We start from the raw sequence: 26184 nt of genomic DNA on the forward strand, positions 1-26184 counted from the left end.
CACAGAGATGTATCGCGCGACCTAGTTTCACTGCGTGTCAGTATTCTCGAGGCAAAGCACCGAAGGGGAAAGGGTACCACGAGTTATTTTATTCTCGGAGAGCTCTGAGTTTTGGGTATGGTTTATAACATGTTACTCTATGTCCACGGACCAAAGACGGTATTGGAGAAGCCAGGAGAGGATTCTGGTTTACCTGTGCTGCTGTACAGAGTCTCACAGAAATCAAAGTTCCCGTTTTCTCTGTCGGTGAACAGGAACACGTCTGTTAGATGTATAGAGATTTCATCTTTCCCACTTTCCCCAAGTGCTGTGAGTAAACGTTTGGGTCATTTACTTCCTCTCTGAAAGGTATTCCCAGTGACAGCGATGTCTGTGTAGCAGTGAATCTTTTCTGTCAGCAGAATCGGACAAAAGCCGTCTGTGCACAGAAAAAAAATCATTACGGTTCAAGACTGGGCCACGCAGAGTAGTTGCTTGCATTTCGACAGGTGTCCCGAGGTTCTCGGCGGGCCGGAGCAAGACCATTTGAACCGCAATCGGAGAACATTGACTGGCAGGTACAACTCTTACCCCCGCTCCCGACAGCCCGGTCAGACATCGTAAAACAAGCGCACCAGTTGGTACCGGATTGAAAATGCAATCGTGCTGCCCAGGACCTAGGTACAAATCAGACAGACAACGGAAACGTTACAGTGTTAAACAGTTTACAGGCTGGCAGAATCCTCCTTTCCAGGTGGATTTGCCGCACTTTTCAGCGTGCGTTTCACTACATAACAAACATTTAGGCTACATTTTTCCGATGTAGACGGATGAAAGGCAGAAGTCCTCGGTTCTTTCTCTGAGAACCGTAGCTATCCTGGCGGGATTTCTGCGCGTGCCTGCGCACAGTCACACTGTGAGAACAAGCGGATGAGACCGATGGTTGGGAACGACTCTTTCCTTCTTAAGGAGCCCCTATTATAGCATAAACCCTGCGGTTCGTAATGCAAAATACCTTTGTGTCGCAGCTGCAATTAAGCATCCTTACGAGAAGGCGCTGCCAAGACTTCTCTGCTGTGACTGGGCTCAAGATTAAGCGGTACATACTTCCCGTCCTCTTCCGTACCCAGTGCAGTCTGCCTAAGCCCTGTTCGGTCTCCCGGTTTGTTTGTTGGAAATCCTTCCTCCCGAATGGGGATTTGGCTAAGTGCCTCTTCTCTTTCCTAATAAGAATCTCTTATCTTTGATCTGAGGTTGAAAAAAGAATTTTATTGTGGGCAGCTAAGCAACGCAGGCCTTCCCAAAAGCGGTGTTTCTACTACGTTACGCACGAGAGGTAATATGCAGAATAGAAGTAGCGGCCCTGTGAGGCACGTTATCCTTGCGCTCTAAGTTGCTTCAAAACGGTCGCGCACCCTGCTCAGATTCCAGATACCGCTGAGCTGTGTGCCACGCTTATGCAAGTTCACCAGCCGTGGATAACTCTGGGACTGTGTTATTTGGTACGACTGAAAAACAGGAATATGGAAAAAGGCTGTATCGGGTCGGTGTGACAAGGCACTCTGCTTTTTTAATGTTTTACTAGCATCCACTGATTCGTGCCTTGGGAATCTTCTCAAGCTAACCTATGGACTTTGTATTTATTAGCTCTTAATGATTGGGGGGGGGGATGGCAGGGAGGAATTTATTTCCTCCTTGAGCTGTGTAAACCTTCGGTTCTCCTCAAGTTCTACAGCTCAACTGCATCTTGTCTGAAAAGCGTGACCCTTTTACTTTCCCTTTTCCCCTTGAAACTTGAGACCCATGTGGATCTGTTTCTATTGCAGAGTACATCTTTCTACTGGAGGAACCACTTGTCTGACCTGAATGAGTAGCAATAGGAGAGTGAGATTTCGCTCGTGGGTGGGTCCGATCAGCTTTATAACAAAGTTAATAAGTGTCATATTATTGCACTCGGTGTATTCGCCATCTTCATCCGTTCCACTCCTCACGTCTACTATGTGCAAGATCTTGACTGCCTGGGGAGAGAAATATTGCACGCTACTTCACCAGGTATTTCTGGTGCTCCCCGGCTCGTTTTGCTCGAGATCCCTTTTGCTGTACCATCCCTGAAGTTTGGCTCGTGCTCTTACTAAAAAGACAAGACAGGGTTGCGATGGTCCCGGGACACCGCTACGTGCGGTTATTCTGAAAGATTACTTATTAATGCATCCAAGCGACCGCGAGGGATGGTGACAGATTAAGCGGAATATTTTCTTCCGGATTTGAGCCCGGAAATAACCGGTAAGCCCAGAAGCTCTGCACTCCCTCCCGTCCCGTTCCTCTCGCATTTGATCACCGCCTCAAAATGCGGCTGGATTTTGAACGTTTGCTAGATATTACCTTCAGAATGCTTGCTCCCGGGGCACAGAGGCTCTTAGTTTTGAATTTGGAGTAGCTCATCTCCAACTTCCCGGTACTAGGATTGAGCCTAAAAAGAAACATTAAAATTTTAGTCCAGATAGAGCAAGGAGACAGAGATCTCTCTATGTAAGCAGACTTAGATTCCTAGCGGAGTAGTCGAGAAAGAAATCCAGTGGTGGAAAAAAACAGGAATAATCTGATAGACTTAAGAACAGCTGCCAATACCTAGTCCCTCAGATCGGGCAGAGCCAGGAGGATATTCCTCCCCAGCCCACCCTCAGTATATGCATAAAGCTGTATAGTTTTGAAAATGAAAGAGAAGAATCTAACATCTACAGAGACAACGGCTGATAAGGCACAGGGCCGCAGAATGCTTACTAGCATGAAATCTTAGCGGATCCTACTGCAACAGCATTAAAAGCGGCCTGTATCAATTTCTCTCAATCTTGTAGCTGAGAACGATCATATTGTAATATTGTTAAAAATCCCTCTTCTGTATTTGCGGGTGGTGGGGGTGGTCAGAAAAGTTAACTACTTTGAGAAACCTCTACTGTATGACTTGACCGTAGCTGGCAGAGCAACAGCTAACTTTTAACTCTAAAACTTACTTTGATGGCTTTTAAAAAGAGCACCTATCACCACCTATCTCAGCTGCTGTCGGAGATAAAAGGCACAATCTGTTGTACCGTTACAGGTCGCTCGGGTACGTTACCTCGGCAGCCGGTGACGGGGACAAGGAATGACGTGGAAGAGTTGAGGCAATGAGTACAGGAAGTTGAGCACTTGCGGGATAAAAAAAAGCAGCATCGTTTTGCTGAAGTGTCCCAAGATCCCCACTACGGCGAAGGTCATGCCGGCAAAGTAGCAGAAGGTGTCCCCGACAAACACTCGAGATGGGTACCTGCGATCCAAGGGGCAGAAAAGCAAAAGTCTGTCACGACTGCCTTTGCCGTGAAAATTACTTCATAACCACTGAACGTATTCCCACGTGGCAGGTTAGGGGCTGAGAGGGAACCGCAGCAGATCTCCACAGTAAAAACAATAATTGCAGGTATGTACGCTAAGAACCGTGGGACCCGGACCCGCAACCTGACTTGCCGAGAATACGGTACGAAAAAACGGCTAGCGAGACGTACGAGGGAGCGTACGTGCGTTTCGGTGAGCCGGCGTGACCGGAATTGTTCTAACAAAAGGAAAGCTACCGGCGCACCGACGCTTCGCGCTCCCGGTTCTGGCGAGAAGCCCGTCTACGCTCCAGTGTCTACCTGCGCGTCGGTAAGTCGTTTTGTTTGTTTGAAAAGGCAGAAAGTAATGGGAAAGGACGTTTCTGAAGAAACTCTGAATGTCCATCCTCTTACCAGTTGTGGTAAAACAGCCCCAGCGTGGTAAAAAAAAAGGGAATCATGAAGTAGAGAGAAAAAATGTGATCCTCTCGGTAATCCCCTATAGAAAAAAGAAAAAAATGTGTTTGTGGTAAGGCAGGACTGGTTGATTTCCGCGCCCCCCGCCCCCCCCCTCCTAATACCACATATTGAAATCTAGGATTCTATCTCCCTTTGGGTTTTGCACCCACATACATATATGTTACCTTCCTTACCATTTAACTCTACAATGTTGAATATGATAATGGAAGCGGCTATCACCAGAGACTGCCCTGCTTCGATTCCATTAATACCAGCAAGAATGTTGATGGCGTTAGTGCAGAACACGGCCAGCATGCCCATGTACACGTAGTAGAGGATACCTGTGGATCAGAGAGAGCCAAGTGCTTTAGTATTCATAGGCGAAGCAGGCCCCGGTCCAGTTCACCAAAGCTCTCGCTCCCTGCTTTGTACGACAATCCGTTACTGGGCAATCTCTGCGAGTCTCTATATCGGTAGCTTACTAATAAATCGCTCCCTCCCCTGCGAATCGGCCGTCACGTGTACGCGTACGTACGGCACGGCAATTGCAGCAAACCGTTGCGTCACGGCAGCGGACTGTAGCGCTCTGTTTCTGTCCTTCGGTCACTCTGGTGTCGGCGGCCGAGCGCCACGTGCGCCTGGCGCTCGACCGTATCGCCAGAATCCTGGAAAAATGATCGGTGCCTATCTATGCACGGTTGAATGCGTGGTGGGTTTCTGGATATTCTTTCCAGCCTAATATTTAGCGGGTGGAGTTGCACCCTCTCGCTAGTTACTTAAGCAAATCCTTTGTGTGTTCCCTCTGCAGCACCGAGTGCCGTCAGGCGACCCCTTCCACCGACCGCTCGCCGCTTGGATGATGGCTTCTGGTGATTCGTAACTTACCCAGGTCCAAGTGTATGCCCAGCAGCACCCGGAAGGGCTTAGGCACCACGATGGTCGTGTTCCCAAAGTTGGTGAAGTAAACCATGAGCAGCGGGAGGGAAGCCATGGTAGGAAGAAGGAGCTTGTGGCGCCAGCGCAGGTTCAGAACGTCATCTGCAAAGCCCAGGAAAATCATGCAGCAGATGGCGAGGAGCGAACCGATGAGCTCCACGAACTGCAGGACAGAGAACAGGTCCCCGGTTACCGGCGGCCACTCCCTGCCCGTGCCTGCTGCGCACCCAGCCCCAGGCAAGCCTCACCTCGTCGTAAGGAAAGGCCGCGCACTGCTCCTCCATGAAGCACCTCAGGAAGGGCACGGGGATGAAGCAGAAGAGGATGATCAGGAACACGGCCCCGCTGATCACGCCCTGTGCTTCGGGGCTGAAAGGAAGGTAAGGCGGGGAGTCAGCCCAGCCGATCCCGGGGCCGGGGCCGGTCCGGCCCTGCGGCGCACGGTGGGGCGGGGCAGCGTTACTCACACGGGCCGCCGCGAGGCCTTGTTGAGGTCTTCGCCGAAGAGCCGCGCGGCTAGGAAGTGGTCCTTGAAGGCCGGGATCAGCGTGAGCGTGGCCACGAAGCCCAGCAGCGACCCGCCGAGGTTGATGAGGAGAGGCACGGCGGGCCACGCCGCCATGGCCACGGTGGGCGCTGCCCCTGCCAAGGGCACAGAGGCGGGGCCGGGCGCGGAGGGCCGCCCGCCAATGCCTCCCCCGGCGTGTTTCCAGCCGGACGCTAGAGAGGAGGCACCGGATGCGCGGGCCCCCTCCGGCCTATCGGCGAGGGGAGCGGCTCTTTTGTCCCTGGCCTGAGCCGCCTGCCGGCGCGGGGCTCTGCTCGTACGCCGGCCGGGACCGGTAGCGCTTTCGGCTGCGCCGAGGGCTTGCGTGAGCGCCCGTGACCGGCGCTGGAGTCTGCCTACGTCCGCGCGCGCCCCGCGAAGCGGAGCTCTCTGCGCGAGGACCGGCGCTCGCCCGGCTCTGGGGGCGGCCACGCGACGGACTCCGCCCCTCAGCGCCCGTAACAGCCATGGCGGCCACGGCGCCCGCTGAACTGCGTGCGGCTCTCCAGGTACGTCACTTCCCTCCTCCCCCCCCTGCCGTGGGTAGCGGGCGGGCCCCGGCGGAGGGGTGCGTGGGGCCGCGGTAGCGTCCGTCGTGCCTCCGTCTCAGCAGCCGGAAACTCGTTTTGCCCGCGTCCGGGAAGCGGCGCTCGGGGGCGGCTGCCGGCGATCCCCGGGCAGGGCAGTCCCCGCCAGCCGCCGCGCTCCGCGCTTGCTGGCGGCCGGGGCGGGGAGCCGGGTTACCGGGGGAGCACTCCGGCGTCTAGCGCCGGCGGGATGCGCGAGAGCGAAAAACGGAGCGGCCGTCGCTTTCGTTGCCACCTTCCTTTCCTCAGATGTTGGAAGAAAACAATAAAATAGCTTACTAGGGATTTTCAGTTGCCGGGAAATCTGTTGGGTCAGCTGTTGGACCTTCAGGGGGTTATTTCTGCGAGGGGCGGGGGGAAGGCAGGATAGGCGCAATTTCTGTCCCCAGGTGTTGCGTTCACCTGGGGGGGGGGGGGGGTGAGCAGCAGAAGGTGCGGTAGCAGCAAGAGGTGCTTTGCCGTGCCCTGCACCTGTTTTAAGTGGGATGGTTTCTGATGGCCGCTTCTGTGCTGTCGCGGGAGCTGCTGCTGTGTTGAGAGAGGCCGCCTTTGCTCTGCTGTCTGTTTAGCTTCTGCAAAAATGGCTTTGTAAACGTTAACTGAGCCATAAATATTTAACTGCGAGGCCGGCGCATGTTACTGATAGGGAGGAAACTGCAGCGCAGAGCGGGATGGAGGGGACGGTTGGCCAGAGCTCAGCGCAGAGCCTCTGCTCGCAGGCACGGGACGGGAAGGCGGGCAGAACCGGGCGGTAAGCTGCGCGCCGGGGGCCGGGCCGCGGGGTAGATCCCCTGTCGGCGTGGCGCCGACATCCCCGCGCAAGCGCCGGAAGAAGGCGGCCGGCTGGCGGGGGGAGGTAGGCGCCACGCGCGGGCCCGGGCGGCGGTTGTGCGCACGCGGGGCCGGGACGGCGCCGGGGCCAGGCTGCGGCGGCGCGCGGCGGGGACCTGTCCGGGCCCACGTGCGCCGCGGGGCTGGGAGGAGGGAGGCGGCGCGGCCCCCCCTTTTCTCCCTCTCCCCCGGTGGGAGGTGGCAGCGGCTGGGCCGGCGCCGCAGCGCCGGGGCCGGGCGGCGGCCCGCCCGCCATGCCTGCTGGCCCGCCGTGAGTCGCTGCGCGCGGCGCCATGGGGCCGGATCTGGGCTGGGCCGCGCTGGTGCTGCTCTTCGTCGCCTCGCTGCTCACCGTCGCGGCCTGGCTGCTTCAGTACTGGCGGTCCGCGGCCCTGCGGGCGCCGCGCCGGCGCGGGGTGGCGGCGGAGGAGGCCGGGGCCCGGGCGCTGCTCGCCGCGCTGCTCGCCCTCCGGTCCCTGCGGGAGCAGTGGCAGCGGGCCTGGGTGCGAGCCCTCAACAGCCAGGCGCGCCGGCACGGGGTACGGCGGGGCGGGCGGTGAGGGGAGGTGGGGGGAGCTGTCTTCGGGGGCGGAGGGGCGAGCGGGACAGCCTGCCCTTTGTTCGCGGCCTCCGGGGAAGCCTTCCTCGCCGGGCGCTGTCAGAGGTCGCGGGGTCTGGGCCGAAGGGAGCCGGCAGGTGCCGGGGTTTTTTTTGTGTGGTTTTTTTTTGGTTTGTTTGTTTGGTTTGGGTTTTGCTTTTTGTTTTTTTAACTTGGGCCTAGCACGGAGCGGGGAGAGAGAGAGGGAACAGCAAAGCTTCTGCAATAAAAAAGGGTTAACGCACTTGACTTATAGCTGACTGCTATCCGGAACAATTTTCCGTTCTCATTTGGGTTCACTTGTCTGAAATTAACGTAGCGTTTGTGAGTCTAAGCCTTGCCTGCAGACCTCGTTTCACTTCTCTGTACGGACAAGCTAAGGCGGGTAGAATTGCAGCGTGCGACGGTTCTGCGTGCTGGCCGGATTCACGTCACGATCGTTCGTCCTCTTTGAAACTATCTGGGATACCTTGACCACTGGGAACTAATGGATTTCTCTTTTCGTAGAGTTCAGTGCAGATCACGTTCGAAGAGGGTCTTCAGTTACCGCCGGCCGCAAACATAAGTCGCGTGACGTGCAAGAGGCAGTCGGACTACAGCATGGTAAGGCTTTGCTGTTCTGAATCGTACGGCGCGGGGTTTCTCCGTCTACTGACGGCGTGTTCCACGGAGACTGTCGGGGCCTGCGCGACGGGGACGGTGGAACCGGGGAAGTTTCGGGCGAGGTCTGTCGTCGAGTTCGGAGGCCCGTCCGTGGGCTCGTGAGATTGCGGCTCTGGGAGAGTCCGGAGGGGCGACGCGTTGGTGGAGCTGGGGCGTACGGATGCTGAGCCCAAATAGCGGGGTCCTGCAGTAGAGAGGAGAAGAGACCTCCTGTCACCGATACATCTTTACTGCCTCACGTACAGAGTCTGAAATGGCAGGTTCGCAGTGCGGAACCGGGTCTGCGAGTAAGCCTGACGTTTCTTTCCTGCCAATACGGGTCAAGCTTGCCCATCGCTTTTAGAGGTTTTGCCATCGCACGGCTGCCTCTCGCCAAGGATTTAAATGCATCTCCTTCCTTTTCTCTCTAGGTGCTATGCTGCCATCTGTCAGCTGAAGCTGTGAAATTCCCTGTCTCGGTTACTCAGCAGTCCCCCGTTGCTGTTTCTGTGGACACCTATCACGTCAGTTTGGCTGTGCTGCAGGCTCAGGTAACAGTTTCTCCTGGTTTGAAGGGATAAAATTTATGGAATCAATTTTCTTTTATGTATTGTTTCTGTTTGTGGCCCACCATAGTATGGGGATTGAGGCCATTAGCAGTAAGCCAGGGCAGCTGCCCCAGGCTGGCCCACAGGTGTGTTCTGTAACATTGACGTCAGGGTCACTATAAAAGGCAAAGCTGCTGGGGAGGGGGCTCTTTGCTCTGCTCTCTTCTCTCTCTTTCTCCTTCTTTGCTCTTCTCAACGGTTGTGATCCCTGGAGGAACTCGCCACCGCTCTAACGGCTGAGTACAACTTGGCGTCTTTTGTATTAGTATGCATATTGGTTTTCGTATTTTATTACATCTGTTTAAATTTCAACCCACGAGTTTCCCTCCTTTTCCTAATTCCCTTTCTCAGCTGGAGAGGGGTCTTGGATGGTAGAACGGACCGGTTATTGTGTAGGCCTGGGTGCGGGCTAAACGGAGATACAGTTGTAAAAGGTTAGCCATTGAACCCGTTCCTTCAGCCGGCCCCACGCCGATCGAGGAAGGAGGACGTGATTTAGCGCAAATAAAGGCCTCGTCGTGCCGGAAGAAGCAGCGTGCCGGCACTGAAGTTCGTCGGGGTGGCGAAGATTCCCGATCTGCCTGCCGAGTCCCATTTTCCGAGTCTCTTTCTGCAGATCTTGGCTATCTAACGTAGCCGTAACAAAATCCAGAGAGATTTGAGGCGTGGCAGCGTTCTGTACTACGTTTTTAAGCGGGTGTTTAAGAACCGAAAGGTCCACAGGGTTCAATTCTCCTTGCGGCACGATGGATAGGGAAAGATGCGTCCTGTATAATTACGGTGGTGTCCTGGTTGTCGGTGTGGTAAAGTCCACGGTGAGGAGTGGTTTGCTTATCAGTGCTCCCCTTAACACATTCACAAGAGTGTGATACAGATTTTTTTTTTGTGTGCGTGCTGAATATTGGAGATGTTTCTTCCAGAACAGACGCTCTGTGAAAAGGCAACGGGCAGTAACTCCATAGTCACTTTCTGGCTGGATGTGCTTCTCTGGAATGTGGTTTTTGTTCCCATCGTGAAGAAGGGCTCGACGCCAAAGACCGTATACCTTTTTGAATTGTCCTGCAGGCTTTTTCTTTAGCCAAAGAAATAACTTATAATTGTTCCCTCTGAGGGCACCCGGGCATCCAAAGGCAGCGAGGAAGCCAGATCTCGCTACGGAGCGACGAGGCTTCTGCGGCCGCTTCTTTGCGTAGGCCCGGGACCGCTTGCGTTCCTGTGTTCTGTCTCTTACTGTTGCGCCGTGTGAGGGCCTTTCGGTCGCTGAAGCTGAGGCGAGGCAAAAAGCACCGAATAGAAACAGAAAGTGTTCCTGACTATGGGTATTTGTTCCTGGCCAGGTGGAAATCCACTTGGAGGAGGTACATAGCGAAGGTCTCCTGGTGTCGTGGATGTTCAAGGACAGACCAGACTTGAACCTTTCGGTTCTTCCGAGACTTCAACTTCGCGAGGTGAGCGGCAAACGGCGGGTGGCTGGTCTCGAGGGGAGGCAGGGCGGAAGGGGCAGAAACGGCGCCGAGCCAAGAGGAAGGCTACTGCGGAGGGGAGAGGGTGGCAACTCGCTGTCGTGGCCTTTTAGGGCGAGGGAGGGGATTCTTTCGCCGCGAAATCGATACTAGCTCAGCTCTGTTAAAACGGCGCGTCCTCGAGAGGGCCGAAGGAGTACCGAAGTCTGTCGTCCGAGTTTGGCGTAACAGCTGAACGGGAGTCTGCGTAGCAAAAAATGCTTTCTGTCTATGTAGGTCCTTCTGCCCTTATCAGATGTAGAGTTGCAAAATGAGCTGGGTTGGTTTGGGGTTTTTCTTTTTTTGTGTTGTTTTGTTTCTTTGGGTTTTTTTTTTTTTTGAGAGATTAGCATGCGGAACCCGCGGGTATCAGAGGTTTAACGAGCTGAACGCGGGTGCGCTTGCGCTTCTGCGATCCAAATAGGTCGGTTGATTTTTTTGTTTTATTGATAACCTTGTTGCTTTATCCTCAGTAGAGTTAGGAATTTGGCTGTTCTCCCAAAAGCGCTGTAGTACCATCTCACGAGGTGGGGAGGATGTGGCAAACCGTAAAAAGCTGCATCGTCAAAATTTGCGACGGGTAGACTACAGATGTAGAGGCTTAGTTTGTCTCATTTAGACAACTTAGGTTTGCCTGCAGCTGTTACAGGGAAGCTTTAAGCACAGGGGAGAGAGAGTACAGGATACGGGAAGAGTACTTGGGAGGTTATTACCGGGAGAAAGATAGCGTAGCGTCTTAGAGGCTCGAGAGGCAGTTGGAGCTGTGTGAGGAGAAAACGCCTCTGCCTCATTATGACTTTCCTGCGTTTTCTCTTGATTTGCGGAGAGAAGAATGAAGGGAGAGCGGATCTGTCCACCATAAAGGACCTGATCGAGGATACCGTTGTCAGCACACAGCCAGCCATGATGGTGAATCTGAAGGCCTGCACGGCTGGAGCCGGCACGGTAAGGCTCTCTCCTCCTGTCGGTCTCGTGCCTGAAACGTCGTGCCCGGGGGCGTGTCCGAGGGCTGAGGCTCAGGCGAGGAACCCAAGGGTCGAGACTGGGCGACGGCCGCATCTTGGTCTGCGCTGTCATAGGAGTCGGGGTATTGTGGCACGGGGAGTAGGGATAATTAGAAACCGCTCTGAAGGGCAGCTCTGTTTGTACCTTGTTTCGTGAACGCCGACTGCCGGTTGCGTCGAGGTGGAGCCCGGACTGCCCGAGACGCGTCTCTGTTTTGGCCGTCTCTCCGTTGCTCCGAACGCCTAGGCTCCGTCCAGGGCAGCCTTTACAGGCACGGAACGGTCGGTGGTTTGTCATCTTCAGTTGTCCATGTGGCAGCCGGCAAGCTTGTTCTTGTCTGTCTCTTTTCCCGCATGCCTTAAATTTCCCATCTGAAAAAACACACGGGCCCGTCGGAGGTCGGTAGCTTGGGGAACCTGCAGCATCTCTCGATGGTTTTGTGGGTCTTCACCTGCGTGGGTGTGAGGAGCTACGTAGTAGATGCGAGGACGAACGTCACGCGACTCGCCGCTGTCTGCCGGCGAGCGAACGATAAAGGCGTCGGTCTCGGTCTCGTCGTTCCTCAGGTACCCAGCAATAAGTTGGCTCGAGAGTCCCCGTGCGGAGTAGCGGCGGCCCCTCTGCGTTCTAAGCTGTTGCTCCGGAATCTGCGAGTGCTGAACTTGGGCTGCCAGGGCAAGGGAGGTAAGCGTGAAAAGATTGTTGATCTTCAGGGGCGAGCGTGCAGGTGGTGAGATTGGAGCGAGCGGATGTTTTGGGTGGGTTTGAATGGAAAGGAGGGGCGCGCGTCCGCCGAGCCGCTGCCTGGCGTCGACGAGCTGACGCGTGCGCTCTGTTCCTCTGTCGCAGGAGCTGGGGAGATACGCTGCGTGGCAGAGCTCGACAGCCCCCCGCAGCAGAAGCGAACGAGGCCGGTGACAGCTGGCAGTGCAGGCGCTGCAGCAGAGATGGAGTGGAACGAGGAGCTCTTTCTGTAAGTGTCTGCCCTCCTTCCGCCCGGCACGGCAGAGCCGGACCGGTACGGTCTCTGGGCGTCATTCGCGCGCCGCAGTAACCGATGCGGATGGCGCAGAGGTGAAGTCCGCGCGGCAGCGCAGCGTGCGTTTGTGCTGCCCGCGTGCCGGGCTGCCGATTCCGGCTATTGGCCCCGGCTTGCGTGCGCGTTTCCCGCTCCCCTGGACGCTCTGCGTTGTAACCGGATGGGCAGAAGCGCCGATCGCGGGCGGCGTGCGGGAGCAGCGGATGCGGAAGGCCAGGAGCGTAAATCTCGGCCTTCCAGGCGGATCGCCCTCTCGACTTCCCCTGGCAGCCTATGCAGCCCTGCAGGGGACGCGAAGCGGAGTTCTCCTCTTCTGTGTAGTTTGCTACCCCTCGTCGCGTTCTCCAAAGTAGCGTGCGCGCGTACTGGAGGTTTGGAAAAGGTGACGAGGCGTGTGAGACTTGAGGGAGGAAAAATACGGAATAGGGTGGTTTGCTCGTGGCTGTTTTGCAAAAATTCCCTATTACTAGCCAGTCTTCTTCTGTTTCAACAGGGAGTTGGGACCTAGAAGTAAAGAGCTGAAGCTACAGGTGCTGGGGAGCAGTGACGGCGGGGGAAGTGAGTACGAGCAGCCGTAAGATGGGGAGACAAAAATGCTGACTTCCTGTGCTTTGAGCCTGCGGTAGTTCTGTGTCGGTACGATGCGTGATGAGCTCTGCCAAGGATTTTTCGTATCCAAGTTTATGTGAGCCTCTGACTCCGTGAAGTAATTCTGGAGTCTGATCTTCTTAGTGATACGCTCTTACTCTGACCTTTTTGGTACCGGGAGGTTCCCGTGGCCCGCCCGTCCCCGCTCCGAAGCGGCGAGAGGGATGCGGGGATTTGCCCCCGTGTAATCGAAGGACGTTGCAGAAGGCTCTTAACTATGTTTATTTGTACTCGGTCAGGGACGAACCGCAGCGTCAATTTTTGACGGAGACTGCTCAATGGCCGCCTCTTTAAGGGAGTTGAATTCTGGGTCGGTAAAGAGGAGCGGAGGAGCGCTGCCCGCCCCCTCCCCGCCTCAAACCTGGGAGCAGAGTTGTGGGGATCCGCTTCGTTGGTCCACAGGGCTCCTTCCCAACAGCAGGGGTTCCCTGGGAGACATCTAAGGTGCTGAGGTCACGTGGTGTGTTTTGTTTTCCCGTTCCTTCTCGCAGGTGTGCTGCTGGCACATGCCACGCTTTTGCTTGATTCTTTGGGCAAACAACCGTCTGGGAGACAGGTCTGCTCGCTGGCCCCGGGAGCTGGGCGGTCACTGACGGCCGAAGCTACCATTACACTGGAGGTGAGCTCACGACTCCGTAAGCTCGGTACAAACGCGTGCTCCGGAAGCGTTCACCGTGTAAACCTCTAGCCGGAGACGAGCACGATGAGGCCCGGGCTCGTCGCGGGGGACAGGCAGATCCTTAGGCCGAGGGGTGTCGCCTGGCCCTCGGTCCCCGAGCCTCCCTCTGTTCAACCGACATTGTAGCAGGGATGGCTCCTCGGTGCCCAGAGCGGTACCTTTCATCACCCATGCGCCTGCCTTTCCATCTGGGAGGAGAAGAGCATCTCTGAGCTGTGCTTTACTCTTTGTAGCTGCTATTCCAGGAGTCTCCTGCATCTTTGAACGCTCAGCACGCCACATCTCTGCGGACCAGCATCACCCCCACTAAGAAGGTGGAGATGGACCGGACCATCATGCCGGACGGCACCATCGTGACTACTGTCACCACGATTCAGTCCCGGCCCAAGGCAGACTGCAAACTGGGTGAGGCTGCCCCACGACGGGCGTCTCGTACGGGTGGCCGCCACAGGGGCTCGGACTCGGCCGCGATATTCCCGAGGGCGCTCACGCGAGCGGTAGCGAGGCTGTTTAGCCGTCGTACGTCGCGGTCGTCGCAGACTCGCACCTCGCGCGGCGCTTTCGGCTTCTGGGTCGGAACGTGGGCGTCGTCGGCGTTCCTTTAGCGTCTCGCGCTGGCTGGCGACTCGTGGGTAGCCTTGGGCGAGGGAATTGATGCAGCCCTGTGTTTGGGGCAGGTGAGAGAGGGACGAGCCTCTCTGAAACCCTCGTGTGGCGGGAGGTCCCGACTCTTGACGCGTATGCTGCCGCGTTAGCTCTGCGTGATGTCAGGCTGAGCGTTTTGCCGCTCTTCCTCTATTTTTTTCACTGCTGAAGAAGTTACGCCGTATGTACTGAATGCGGAGCCGAAAGCGCGTTGACCTCGCTCGCTAGCGTTCGTTGCCGCTTGCAGCCTGATGTCCTGATGAATGTGGTGCGGGTTGTTCCGTGAGGTGGGGCTGGGAAACGGCGTAAATGGGGGTCTCGTGACGGGGCTGCTTCGCATGTCTTTTTTCGAATAGGCTTCTTACCGCTTTGTCGCCGCAAAGCCTCACGGAGCCAGGCGCTCGGCCTCTGCGGGCTCTCTGCGCCCACTCGAGGCTTTTTGGGGGAGCGAGTAGCGGGCCACGATACAGTAGTGGGGTTGCCTAAGCTTCATCTCCGCTTACTGGTGTCTCTGTCTCTCTTCCGCTGTGAAGATTCACCATCGAGGTCGCCTTCCAAGGTGGAAGTGACTGAAAAGAAGACAACGGTGCTTTTGGAGAGCGGCCGCCCTCGCAGCCCCTTGCCCAGCAGTAGCCGTAAGTGCTCGGAAATCCTACTCTCTTACCGGCGTGACTGCGTTCCTTAGCTTTGCTCACCTTGTATTCGGGGCTCTGATTGTCTCCTGGACGGAACGCTGTGGCCGTTTTGACGGTTTGTGGCCGAGGCTGCCCAAACTTCTGGGAGCCTTGAGAAGTCTTTGTTGAGCGGGAAGGGTGTTTTAATGGTATGCCTCGTGGGAGATTAAACTTCTCGGGTGTCTAAAAGAGCCGAGAGCTATACGGAGCTTCCTTCCTTTGGTTTATTCGGGCAAGTCCGTAATAAATCCCGTTCTCTACCTTTGTGCGCACCTAGTTGCCTATTACGAGCGTTGCGGCCAGCCAACGACCTCTTGCCTGTGCCAAAGGTTGCCGCTTCGAGCGTCGGTATCTTTCTTGTGCTCAGGGGATAGCCATATGCCCAACGGTTTGGATCCGGTGGCCGAGACGGCGATCAGGCAGCTGACCGAGACGAATAACAAGCCCGCCAAGAAGACCCCGACGAAGCGTAGCACGCTGATCATCTCGGGAGTTTCCAAGGTCTCTGGTAGTTAGGGGGCTCCTTTTCCAATCTGGGAGGTTGTTTATAGGGATGCGTGCGTGAAACTACCCTGTCCCGTAGGGACCGGTGTGGGAAGGTTCCAGCACAGACGACTTGCTCGGCAGAACCCTTTCGCTGCTTCCTCGCAGCTTGTCGCTGCTTCCCAGTGAGTGTCAAAGGTACCTCGCCGGTCTGCAGGGCAGCTGCCGGTGGGATTTCACACAGGGCAGCCGCGGAAAGGGAGTCTGCTGCTGTAGCTGGTTGGGAACCTCGTGGAGAATCTAAGGAGTTCTCCTCGGACTTGCCTACGGGAGCGAGGGAGGTGCAGCAAAACGCTTTGGAATCGGCCACGTTCCAGTACGTTTCAGCAAAAGAGTAACGATTGTGCGTCGGTGCCGTCTGGCACCGATGATCAGAACCGAAGCATCCGTATGTAGGTGCGGATGGAAGAAGGGAGACGAATGCGATCTTTTAGACCCTGTCTTCCGGTCCGTCTGACCTTCTAACCCCTTCTCCAGGTACCTATCGCTCAAGATGAAACGGCACTTTCTCTGGGTTACGCTGCGTCCCTGGAGGCCACGGCGTACGGGGATTCCGCGGCAGAGAGCGCGGCTGACCGGACGCGCGATTCTACCGAATCGTCGCAGCTGCCGGAAGCGTCGCCGTCGGCACGAAGGGCCAGTCAGGAGCTGGATGAGACGACGCGATCGGACGTCTCTGAGAGACCGTCGGTGGAAGATGTCGAGTCTGAAACGGGCTCCACGGGAGCCCTCGAGACCAGGAGCTTGAAAGATCACAAAGGTAAGCTTGACGCGTTAGACGGTAGCTAACGTTAGCCTGTCGTACTTGGGGACGAAGCGACGTTCCGAGTTCCCCGCCCGAGCGTGGGGGCTGCAGCCAGCTTTCGGCGTGCCGAAGAGAGGCTTTTGCCGGAGCCTGAAAGAGCCTGCCTCTCTCCCACGCTTCCCGCCGGAGCGGTTCCAGATTCCTCTATTTGCAGGTGTCCGATTCCTGCGGCCTTTCTGGTTTCCGTGCTCTTTCAGATGGGAACCCTGCGCAGCTTGCGTGTTCCCGAGAGCCCGTTTTGGCTCCCCGGCCTCCGGGTCTGCAGATCACGCGTGCGTCCATAAATAGCGATTCCTTCTCTGAATTCGGCCGCCTCTGGCACGGAACCGGGGGCCGCCCAGCAACGTGGGTTGTACGGGCCTCGATGCCCTTCCTCTTTGTCCGCTAGCGTCAAAGTAGGTAAAGCCTCTGACCCGTAGTACCGTAGGATGTCCACACAAACTGTCTGCTTTGCGGTGATGCGGCGGGCCTGCCCCGACCGAGCTGCTGTTCTGGACTTCCCGGGCTTGTGTCAGTAAGGTGGATGGTGTGCCTTGGATTTATCTGCTGGTAGCCATGACTATTTTGATTAGCTACAAACTTACATAAACAAGCACAAGCCAAAATCTCGATTGCTCAGAATATGAGAGCAGGACAAGTTTCGGGCGGGGTCGTACCCTGGTACAACCAGGTACGGTTTGAACTGCGGTGGGCCCTTGTTTGCACGTCAGCGAGTAGAAAGGCGCGTGGCCCAGATTCTCGAGAGACCTGGCAGGCGGGGAAGAAAAGGAAGGAAAAACAAAAAGCAAGCCCTCTCTGTGGGAAATTCTGCGGTAGCTTTCTACGGGTATAATTTTTGCACCCCTTTGGGGCCGATGGCGCTCGGCGTCCCCATCCCGTTCCGCCCGCGTGAGTCATTCGGAGCCATTGCCGTTATTTGTCTCCAGATTTGGGCACCTCGTGAGACTGCGGGCAGTTGTTCCGGGGGCTCGATGAGTGGATAATCTGGGCTAGTCTGAGAGGCCTTTTCCCTGTTGTGCGTTCTTCCCGGTGTCTCCACGTGCAGACATTCTCACTTGTTTTCCATTCCTAGGAGTCTTAGCTTCCAGTTACAATTCTGCACACTTCCACTGAAGGGAGGACATGGTTGCGTAAAAGGGGGCGCGTGACGGCACGCTTAGCGAGGCAGCTCGTTGGTATCGCGGTCTGTCCTGAACGTAGACTTGGCCTCGCGGCTGGGAGCTGGGATTCGACGACCTGCCGTGCGCTTCCGCCGCTCGGGGCGGAAGAGGTCTTCGCCGCTCACGCGAGAGCGGCCAGGCGTGGTATTGCTCCCGAGACTTGCCAGGCCAGGATACTGTCGTGGTTTCCATCTCCTTCCTTTCTGTCTCTGCAGTTAGCTTTCTTCGGAGCGGTACCAAGCTCATCTTCCGGAGAAGGACCAAGCAGAAGGAAGCGGGCCTGAGCCAGTCACACGACGACTTGTCCAACGTCGCCGCCGGCTCTGCCGCTAGGAAGAAAGCCGGCAGCTTCTCCCGCCGCCTCATCAAGCGCTTCTCCTTCAAGTCTAAATCCAAACCCAAGGCCAGCGACGGCACAACAGCAGGTGAGAACTGAAGGAGGGAGAAGCCCGTTGGAAAGATTGCGCAGAGATCTTTTTCTAGTCTCTTGTCTTCCCACTCCATGGTATCTGTGACCTGCAGTCCGGTTCCTTCCGACCTCGGCTGAGGGAAGACACCCCAGTGCTTTATGGCATTTGGGGAGCGGAAGTGGCGAATCTGGGGCTTAAGCTGCTCGTCTGCCTTGGCTTAGCCTTCTCTGACTGTTGTACCCCACCGTGCTTTCCCAGAAAATCCAGGTGGCACGCTAATCCCCGCGGGGGTCCCAGGAGCTGCGGACGTGACTCTGCCTGCGTAGCTGTCTGGCATCGCCGGGCGCATCCTGGAGAGCCGGAGTGGGGGTGGCCTCTCCAGCGGCAACTCTCACAGTTAGAGATCGAGAACCTACCGGGTTAGCTATGCTGTTGAGAAGCGTGGGACGCAGCCTCGCTCAGCCGTTCTAGCCAGAGAGAACGATGCGGTCGCCGGCCCTCTAAAACGCTCTCGTTGCTTCTGCTCGGGGCAGAGGGCCTAACCGCACCGAGGCGCGGGGCGGGGCGATGCGTTCGCGGGTTGCGAGCTGTCAGGAGAACGAGCTGCGGGTTTCTACCCGGCGCTGCCGTTGGAATGTTCTCTGGTTCGGACAGTGCTGAAAGATGCCTGATTTGTATGGCATGCTGATGAAGGAAGGAGTCTCTAAGAAGAAGGAATTTTTAACCCCTGGGTGAGTTTTTGTAGAAGCCTGGGCCCTCGCGAGAACGTCCGAAGCGTGAATCTGGGGCTCGTGGGCGCGAGTAGGGCCCCGAGGGCTAGCGAGCGTTGTCGCTGTAGACCGGAGGCGGAAAAGGCGAGCCAGGTTCATGTCGGACAAACACGTACCTAGCTTTCGACCGCAGTATCTTGGTCTGGCTCGGAGAAAGGAGGCGAAAGGAAAGCTAGGAGCAAAATTGAAACTGGAGTTTCTCACCGGCCTTGGGGACCGAGGATCCCTTTCTAGCCATGTTAAATGGGCAATTCCTGCCATATGTCCGTGGGCTTTCCTGAATTTGTTCCCGCTTTGTTGGCTCCAGGCTGTGCCCGCCGATGAATCGCAGCGGAGGTACCGGTTTTGATTTTGAGCTTTGCCCTGGCAGAAGACTTATCTGGTAATCGCCTGCGCTGCAGTCCGTGGAGCGAACGGCTCACGGGATGCACGACGGTCGCTGTGAATCTTCCCTTGAATTTTCGGCAGTGCTTTTTGTCACGGGCAGTAAATTGCTGTGGAAGTTTGTATCCGGTTAGATAGGTAGCAAAGGAAAGGGATCTTGTCAAGCGCTGACAGAGCGCGTCCCCCAACGTGAACTCCTGCACCCGCTCGTGTTTCCTAGCAGAGATGTACTTTCTGCCATTTCCTTGCTTCTCAAATTGTACGGCACAGGACCGATACTGTATTTTTAACGTTCTTCTAAGTATTCTCTGTAAGCGCAGATTGTTTTTCAGGGTGTTTGGGTAAACTGCTGTTTGAGGCACAGAGGGATAGGGGAGAATGGCTCAGTTCTGTGCACGGGGAGTGTTTTATTTCTGATATGCTCCCAATGACCACGTCGATCCTTTCTCTTCGTATTCATACTTGGCTTCGTTTCTCGCACGCGCGGTCGTTTTCACCCCCCGAGCAGTAGGCGGCCGGTTTTGTTAGTCCCGGGTACGCGGGCACGGGTGACTCCGCTGGCCGAAGCTGACAACGGTAACGAACCCGCCTCGTGGGGGAGGCGTGGTTATAGGCGTGAGAAACTATTCTTCCAGCCTAGTCTTCTGGTAAGGAAAGGGAAGGTCACGTAGGTCTTTGGCCTTCAGAAACTGTAAAGACCGAGTCCCAGGGAGTTTCCCCCCCACAGAAGTGCTGCTTAAAGAAATTTCTTTTGTATTTAATCCCTGCTTGTGCTTCTGGCTTTAGGACAGAAGAAATGCTATTTGAAATCTGCTTTTCCCTGTGTAACTTCTTCCGGATACCCACGCCCTCTCTCGGTGCCGTTGCGGAGTCTGTGGCGCTTCGTAACGCCCGGGACCACGGAGCAACCCCGGTGCGCGGCGTGGGCTGCCGTCTCACCTTTTAGACTAGAACGATCTGCAGTTGCTAGGTTTCTGTCTCAGGGTAGGCTCGATATTTGCACCTTGCGAAATCGGTCCTTGGCCGAATACGTGGGGGAAGATGAGCCGTAGAGCGGCGGGCTGGAACGCACGGAGGCTTCCGAAGGAGTTCGACCCGCTTACGAGGGCCTGCGTTCCGAAGGTCGCGTTTCGCTGCCGGCTACGCGAGTAGAAAACGTGACTGGTAAATGAAGCCAAAGTATACATTTCGGGTTGGGTTCTTTTGCTATTTTGGCTGAGTAGGGTTACTAGAAGTTACCTGCGCTGTGTATTTTTACTTCTCTGAAGAACGTACATTTCTCTAGCTGTAAGTATGCGTCTAAGTATTTTTCTGTCTGGATACATCCTCTCCCCGTGTTTTGGTAAGGCTTTTTAAGAGCCTCCCCCTCAAAAGCCCTCGGCATCAGCCCGCAAGGGCTATCCTCGCAAGGTGAGAGAAAGCAGGCGTGGAAAGAAACGGAGGGAACCGCAAAACCTCGGTGTTTTGGGGGTGCCATAGGCTTTAGCGGGACGGACGTCCGACTGAGGCCCGATACTTGTAGAAGGGCGCTCAAAGGCCGCATATTCGAAGGCAGAGGGAGCGATCGCGCACGCGTGTTTGCACGCGCTTGCGATTAGAGCACGCTCCGCGAACGCCCGTACCGGTTACGCTGCGAAGGGAGCGAGGACGACAGGGCCGATCGGTGGGTCGGGAGAGCGGCCTTCCCGGCCTCTGTGGCGTCCACAGACCCCATTTCTTACACGGGCCTCTGCAGGGGCGGACTTGAGCAAGGAAGCACAGCGAGCGCCCCTTCGAGCACCCTCACGCTGCCTATGTAGTTGAGCGTGGGTTTTTAGGCACGTTGGCTAAGCGGGGGAGAGCGCGGGGAGATGGCTCGGATAGAGATCTAGTCAGAAAACAGTTCAGCAGAGAGGAGCGTAACGAAAATTTCCTCAAACCGGTACGTGAGGGCCACGGGCACGCGCCGTTTCTAGGCTAGAACCGGGCGCACGGCAAGGCGTACGCTTTCGAACGTTTTCATTCCGCTTTTTTTGTCTTTAGCGATGCAGCTTCCTTCCTGCGATGGCTTCTCTCGGTCCGTTGTTTGCTAAACCTACGGAGAAGTCATTTCTGGGTAGCCGGTGAGATGCTTGAATGTCGGGTGGCTGGTGTTTGCGTGTTTTGGGGTCTTTTGCGTTGTTCTCCCCCCCGCCCTCTCGCCCCAGGTCACTGCAAGCGTCACGGTAAACAATCCTAAGCGGCGGTCAAACTTCTGGAAAAGGTCTTTGTGTACTTGCTATATCGCAGCTCCTTCTACAGGCATGACTGCTCCGCACCACCTCTCCTTGCCCGTACAGGTACCGGACCAAATACCCACGCCGATTTTGAATTGGCGCCCCTCCTTGTGTGTGCTCTTTTGTACTTTGATGCCTTCTCTCTGGGTGGATTATTTTAGGCCTGGATTGTTGAGAGGAAAAAAAATAGGAACTGTGTAGCTATTTAAGAGCTGAGAATAAAATGACTTAATTTGGACTAAATGAATGAAGTTCTTGCACCTTTGTAAATATGTTGAAGAAGAATTCCATTGCTGTGTAATGGCTGAACCTGTTAATTTATTAAACCGTATGGAAATTCAAACCCGACCCCGAGTCTGACTTCATACCCGGTGGAGTGCGGTGAGTCGGGCTTTGGCTTTCTAGAAGTTCAGAGAGGTAGTTGGTTTGTAGCCCGCTTTTGTAAGACTGCCCTCTGAACAGCCCTTTTCGCCTAACGCAGGATCACGGGTTTACAGCCCGTAAGACCAGGGCAAGGGCTGTAGCCTTTGCGGCTCTTCTAGGAGTCGACGGATTCCCGAGACGGCGATGTCGGCCCCGGAAGGCGTGAGCGGCACCGAAACCTTCGGCCGATCCCGGACGTGCGGCCGTACCCTGTGAAGGGTCGGTTTCAGCTTCTCGGGGAGAGCCCTGCCCTCTCCCTCGTTAGCGCCCGCTTTCGCACTGCCTTCTCCCTTACCCTGCCCTGCTTTCCCTTGCTTCTGATCCTCGCCGTGTTGCAGGGCCTGGAGTTCCAGCTGCAAAGTCAAGGTAGGCCAGAGAGGCGAGGGCTGCGCATTTCCGCCGCAGGAAGGGCTCATCCTGCGGGGAAGGAGGTCGTGTCAACACGCCGGCCTTGCTGCCCGGGCTGGGGGGCCGTCTCCCACACGGTTACTGTTGTGTGAGATGCCATATGCCACATCTATGTGTTAATTAATAAATGATTGCTTTCTGTTTGCTCTCATGGCTATGCTTGCAGTCCCTCTCCACTTGGTCAGAGACTGTCACAGAGTCCAGGGAATGAGTTAACGTGTCTTGGGGGTGGGGCGACGGCCCCGTGTTTTGGATGGGCTGCAGCTGTGGGCCGGGGCTGGATTAGCCCCAGGTGCAGGCAGTGAGGCTGAGGGTGGGAGTGGCCTCTTAGTGTAAAAGGGCTGTGGACTGGGGTGGGCGTAGGCTCTCGGACTGCTGGAGGTGGAGGTCTAGCTGCCTCGTGCGGTTGTGGAGGGGCCGGTCTGGAGTAACGGAGGAGTCGCTGGGACTGCAGCTGCCCTCGGGGAGAAGGTAAGGTGAGCGGGGCCGGGCGTCCTTCGGGCTGCGAAAGGACCGGGCAGCGGGGCGCAAACGCTCGGACCGTCGGGGGCGCTCCCCCTCGAGGCGCAGGGAGAAGCATCCTGCAGCCGGGAAAGGGGGGCGAGGGGATGTGGGGGGCGCGGGGCCGGGGGGGGGGTCGCGGCTCGGCTTGCGGGGGAGGGACAGGCTCTGGGTCCGGCGGCGGCGGGGGGGTGAGCTCAGAGCGGGTCCCGGGGACAGTCGGGGGGCCGCGCGCGCGGACAGGGCGGCGGTGCCGGTCGGCGCCGGCGCGGAGCGGTGGCAGAGAGGTGCCGGGGACGCGGCAGGGGGGGCACGACGTGTCGTTCCCCCACCAGAGCGGCCACGGGCGAGCCCCGGGGCCGAGTCGGGGACTCTGGACTCCGCGGGGCTTCCAGGTGAAGCGGAGGGGGGAACGGCGTCCCCGCAGGCTCAGACCTCGGAGAACGCTGCCCCTCGCGGCACGCCGGGAGCTGTAGTCTGCGGCCACAGCCCCTCCGTTCCGCCGGGTTAGTTTCTAGCGCTCGCCGGGAGCTGTAATTCTCTGCCAGTTTTTCAATCCACCGTGCAGCGCTCTGTGGCACGCCCGGAGCTGAATGTCGGGTGCCGGTGTCTTCTCGCCCTGTGACGAAGCCGAACCCTAGGTTACTAGCTAGCTGAGATTCTAGTTCAAGAGCGATGAGGTTTCCCTTAACTAGAGAATTTATGGTTTGTTTGGGTGAATGTATTAAAGCATGTAAAGCTAAAGATAAGATGAAATTTAGCCTCGGTGCTTCTTTGCAAACGTATGTTCTCAACGAACAGCAACGGCTCAAACTAAATTCACGTGTCGGAGTTTGCTTTGAAACACGGTACGAGGAGGGAACGACGCAGAGCCGGCCCGTGAGGACGTCCCCAGGGAAATGCAGACGGCACCGCGACTGCCCGAGGATCCCGGGCCTTCTATCGTGTGTTGGATGACCCCTCTTTCAGTCCCTGAACCCCTCTGCGACCTCTCTGCTATACCCAGAAGCTGTTCTGGAGACCCACTGTTCCGCCCAAGCCTTCTCCTGCGTGTCTAGTCCTTTCAGGGTTCCTCTAGCATCCTCCTTAGCCTCAGAGCACATCTGTATTCTCTTCGTATCCTTTCTTGAATTTCTCATTGTGTCACCGGTATTTTTTTTGTTTTCTGATCTCCGCTGGAGTCCTCTCATCCCTGTCACGATACCTCCCGAGACTTTCCGTGTTCCCTAAGGCGCTCTTCTAGATCTGTAGCTTGTTTTGTATCTTTCTTATTCAGACAGAACCCTTCCTCAGGCTTTCTCTACGCTCCAGAGTGCTCTTATTTTATTAGCTGCCATGCATCACGTTTCCACTCAGTCGCTCTTTCCCCTAGGACTTCTGTACATTGTCAGGACGCCCTCTAGAGTTTTGCACGGTGTCGCAGGCCGTTCTGCTGTCTCGCTTGTGCTCTTAGTGCCGCTTTACTGCCGTCATAACGCCTTTCGGGGCCCTCCTCAAGCTCCGGAGCTCCCTATCGGCCGCGTCTCACGTACTTTGCGCCCTTCTCGTTCCCCGAGGACCGTTCCCTGTTTTGTCTCTGGAATACTCATGCCATCCTCTATGCTAGCTAGGATACCTCAGTTCAGTCCCTGCCCCCCGAGGGTGTCCATATTCCGTTCGACTCCCCTCTGGACTTTTTCTTCGCTCCCTCCGGCCTTCTTGCGACCGGAGATATTTTCGAGAAGGGATTCTTACGGGATCTAACGCCGATTCGTCGTTCGGTCCTAACCGGAACGTGGTGCCGACAGAGGTAATACACGTGGCGTCGCTAGAAGCGAATCGTAACGGTGGAGCGTTTTGGTTTTCGCTAGGAATCTAAACCGCATCGTTTCTGCTATTGATGTTTGTATTCCTTTTAACAAACTATTTTCCTATGTAGATTAGATTATTTCTATCTGTTTAAATAAAGATTTGCATTTGTCTCAGTAAAAATATGCTTAATTACCTACTCGGTTGTGTCGTCGGCGAGACGGACGAAGTTGTGGTAAAAGGGTGGGTGTGGTCATTTTCGGTAGCGGTCTGTGTCTCCGTTCTACGTTTTGCATGCCGTAAGTTTAAAGAAGAGCAGAAAGCAGGCTCCCGCTTCTCCGGCCGTCTTCACGCCTTCCGGTGGCCAGCCCCTCCCCTTTGCCAGGTGATCGTGGGAAGGCTTGTGGGTGGGGCCCAGAGTATATGAGCCACGGACGGGGCATCTCGTCGGGGAGCTAGTTCTGCCCTCGGTTTCCCTTGGTGTTGGTGCTCTGTTTTCCCTTGGTTGAGAACAGCTTTTTTTAGTTGTGTGTTTTTGTTTTGTTTGGTTTTTTTTTTTTTTTTTTTTACAGATAGCAAAGAGGAACCTGGAGACTGCAGGATTAACGCAGGATTCAATCCCTGATTGTGGTTTTTTTTTGGTGTTTTTGTTTGTTTGCTTCTTAGTTAAAGATGGATCGAGATCTCTGGCTCTCTGAAAGATAAGTTGAGAGAAAGGTGCTGGGGAGGGCTTGGGGGATGGAGGGAATAAGGATTGGGAATTGCAGGGAGGGGTTTTAAAGTTAGTGTTGGGGAGAGGGCTGTCCAGGACCGGTTCCCTTTGGGCAAGCGAAGGGAGCGGGTTATTTTTCAGCACGAGACTAGCACGTGCCGGGCAGGGCAGTTCCAGGCTGTGTCTGTGTTGCTGTGTATCTTTGTGTTGTCTGTCTTCTGTATCTTAGACCTTCCTCAGGTCTCGATATCCTCGTCGCTATTTGAGCTCCAGGAGCACATCACGTGTCTCGGGCCCCGTTCCTAGGGTCTCGAATGCCCATATTTGTGGGAAGCCTATTATGCTGGAGCAAGAGCCAAGAGGAACAGCTGAAGCTACTTGCTGCTCTCGCTGACTTACATGATGCCACACAGCTGTGTCCAATCAATCAAGAGACGTGACGCCACACCTGGAAATCAAGAGATAAAATGTCTCCGGGCTCCAGGAGAGATGGACCTCTAACAGTTCCAGAGGAGCAGCAGCAGCAGAGACATCAACCTTCGGAGCTACCGCGGTGAAGTAACAACTCTGCAACGTTCCTCAGCTACTCCATCGTACGGCAGGACCCTTCAAGAAGGTGTTCAGCAGAGAGCCGGATTTACGTTCCCTCGGAAGAAGCAGGCATAGGTTGTGAAAACCACTCGGCGCCTGAGCTCCATCCAGCCCGCATCAACGTTGGGAAGCAGTCTGTGACACATACTCATTGGCATAGCGCCAATCGGGTGCTGCTTTTGTCGAATAACGAGTTCAAAGCGTGGATCGATCTCACGTCTCGGAAGCTTCCGGTCGGTTCTCTTCTGCGGTGTCGTTCGACGCTGCGTCACCTGGAATAATGAATTTACCACCTTCTATTCTCGATAATCCGAACATTCCTCCCGAGGTTACCAGTAACTTGTAGACAGGCAGGCTGGGGTCCACTATTTTTGTTGGTAATCTTGACTTTAAAGTTGGCTGGAAGAAACTGAAGGAGGTACTTGGCATTGCTGGAACTGTAAAGCGTGCAGATACCAAAGAAGCGAAGATGACTGGTGGCGATATGCGCACGTTATGGTATTTTTTTTTTTTTTTTTAATTTGCAGGTGCAAAGTAATGAGCGCCACGGGATACGGGAACAGGAGCTGACTCTCGGGCAAGGTGAGCGCCGATCCGTGGGCTGAAGCGGCAGTTATTTTTCAGGTGTTGTATTGGTGGCGCAGTCATAAGCGACCTGTGTTTCTTGGGTTTTACAGGTGGTGTGCAAGAGTCAACGTGGCGGCCTAA

At 55.9% G+C, this 26184-nt stretch overlaps 2 protein-coding genes across 8 annotated transcripts; one reads left to right on the plus strand and one right to left on the minus strand.

The window, feature by feature from the left end:
- Positions 1 to 68: 68 nt before the first annotated feature.
- Positions 69 to 5682, minus strand: DPAGT1 (dolichyl-phosphate N-acetylglucosaminephosphotransferase 1). 2 transcript variants are annotated; one of them, XM_068418215.1, is made up of 10 exons: positions 5189 to 5682; positions 4970 to 5090; positions 4671 to 4884; positions 3980 to 4126; positions 3741 to 3825; positions 3095 to 3283; positions 2362 to 2449; positions 1842 to 1997; positions 571 to 656; positions 69 to 418 (listed from the first exon to the last, which is right to left on the minus strand). In XM_068418215.1, the coding sequence occupies exons 1-9, from the start codon at positions 5341 to 5343 to the stop codon at positions 591 to 593; spliced, it is 1221 nt and encodes a 406-aa protein (XP_068274316.1). In that variant the 5' UTR covers positions 5344 to 5682; the 3' UTR covers positions 69 to 418; positions 571 to 590. The 2 variants fall into 2 exon arrangements, with proteins under 2 accessions (XP_068274316.1, XP_068274315.1); XM_068418214.1 differs by having other exon boundaries at positions 69 to 656.
- C2CD2L (C2CD2 like) lies at positions 1816 to 26175 on the plus strand. Of its 6 annotated transcripts, none has more exons than XM_068418212.1 (17): positions 1816 to 2031; positions 3077 to 3657; positions 4594 to 5777; positions 7792 to 7887; positions 8358 to 8477; positions 9872 to 9982; positions 10868 to 10981; positions 11608 to 11725; positions 11891 to 12014; positions 12574 to 12638; positions 13220 to 13347; positions 13641 to 13812; positions 14586 to 14687; positions 15094 to 15227; positions 15747 to 16029; positions 17450 to 17659; positions 17903 to 21396. In XM_068418212.1, the coding sequence occupies exons 3-17, from the start codon at positions 5736 to 5738 to the stop codon at positions 17968 to 17970; spliced, it is 1887 nt and encodes a 628-aa protein (XP_068274313.1). In that variant the 5' UTR covers positions 1816 to 2031; positions 3077 to 3657; positions 4594 to 5735; the 3' UTR covers positions 17971 to 21396. The 6 variants fall into 6 exon arrangements, with proteins under 6 accessions (XP_068274313.1, XP_068274312.1, XP_068274309.1 ...); XM_068418211.1 differs by lacking the exon at positions 1816 to 2031 and adding an exon at positions 2187 to 2262; XM_068418210.1 differs by lacking the exons at positions 1816 to 2031; positions 3077 to 3657; positions 4594 to 5777; positions 17903 to 21396 and adding exons at positions 6911 to 7225; positions 26004 to 26058; positions 26154 to 26175.
- Positions 26176 to 26184: the final 9 nt, after the last annotated feature.

This window comes from Nyctibius grandis, chromosome 25 (assembly GCF_013368605.1).
Source record: "Nyctibius grandis isolate bNycGra1 chromosome 25, bNycGra1.pri, whole genome shotgun sequence".
Lineage (NCBI taxonomy): Eukaryota > Metazoa > Chordata > Aves > Nyctibiiformes > Nyctibiidae > Nyctibius > Nyctibius grandis.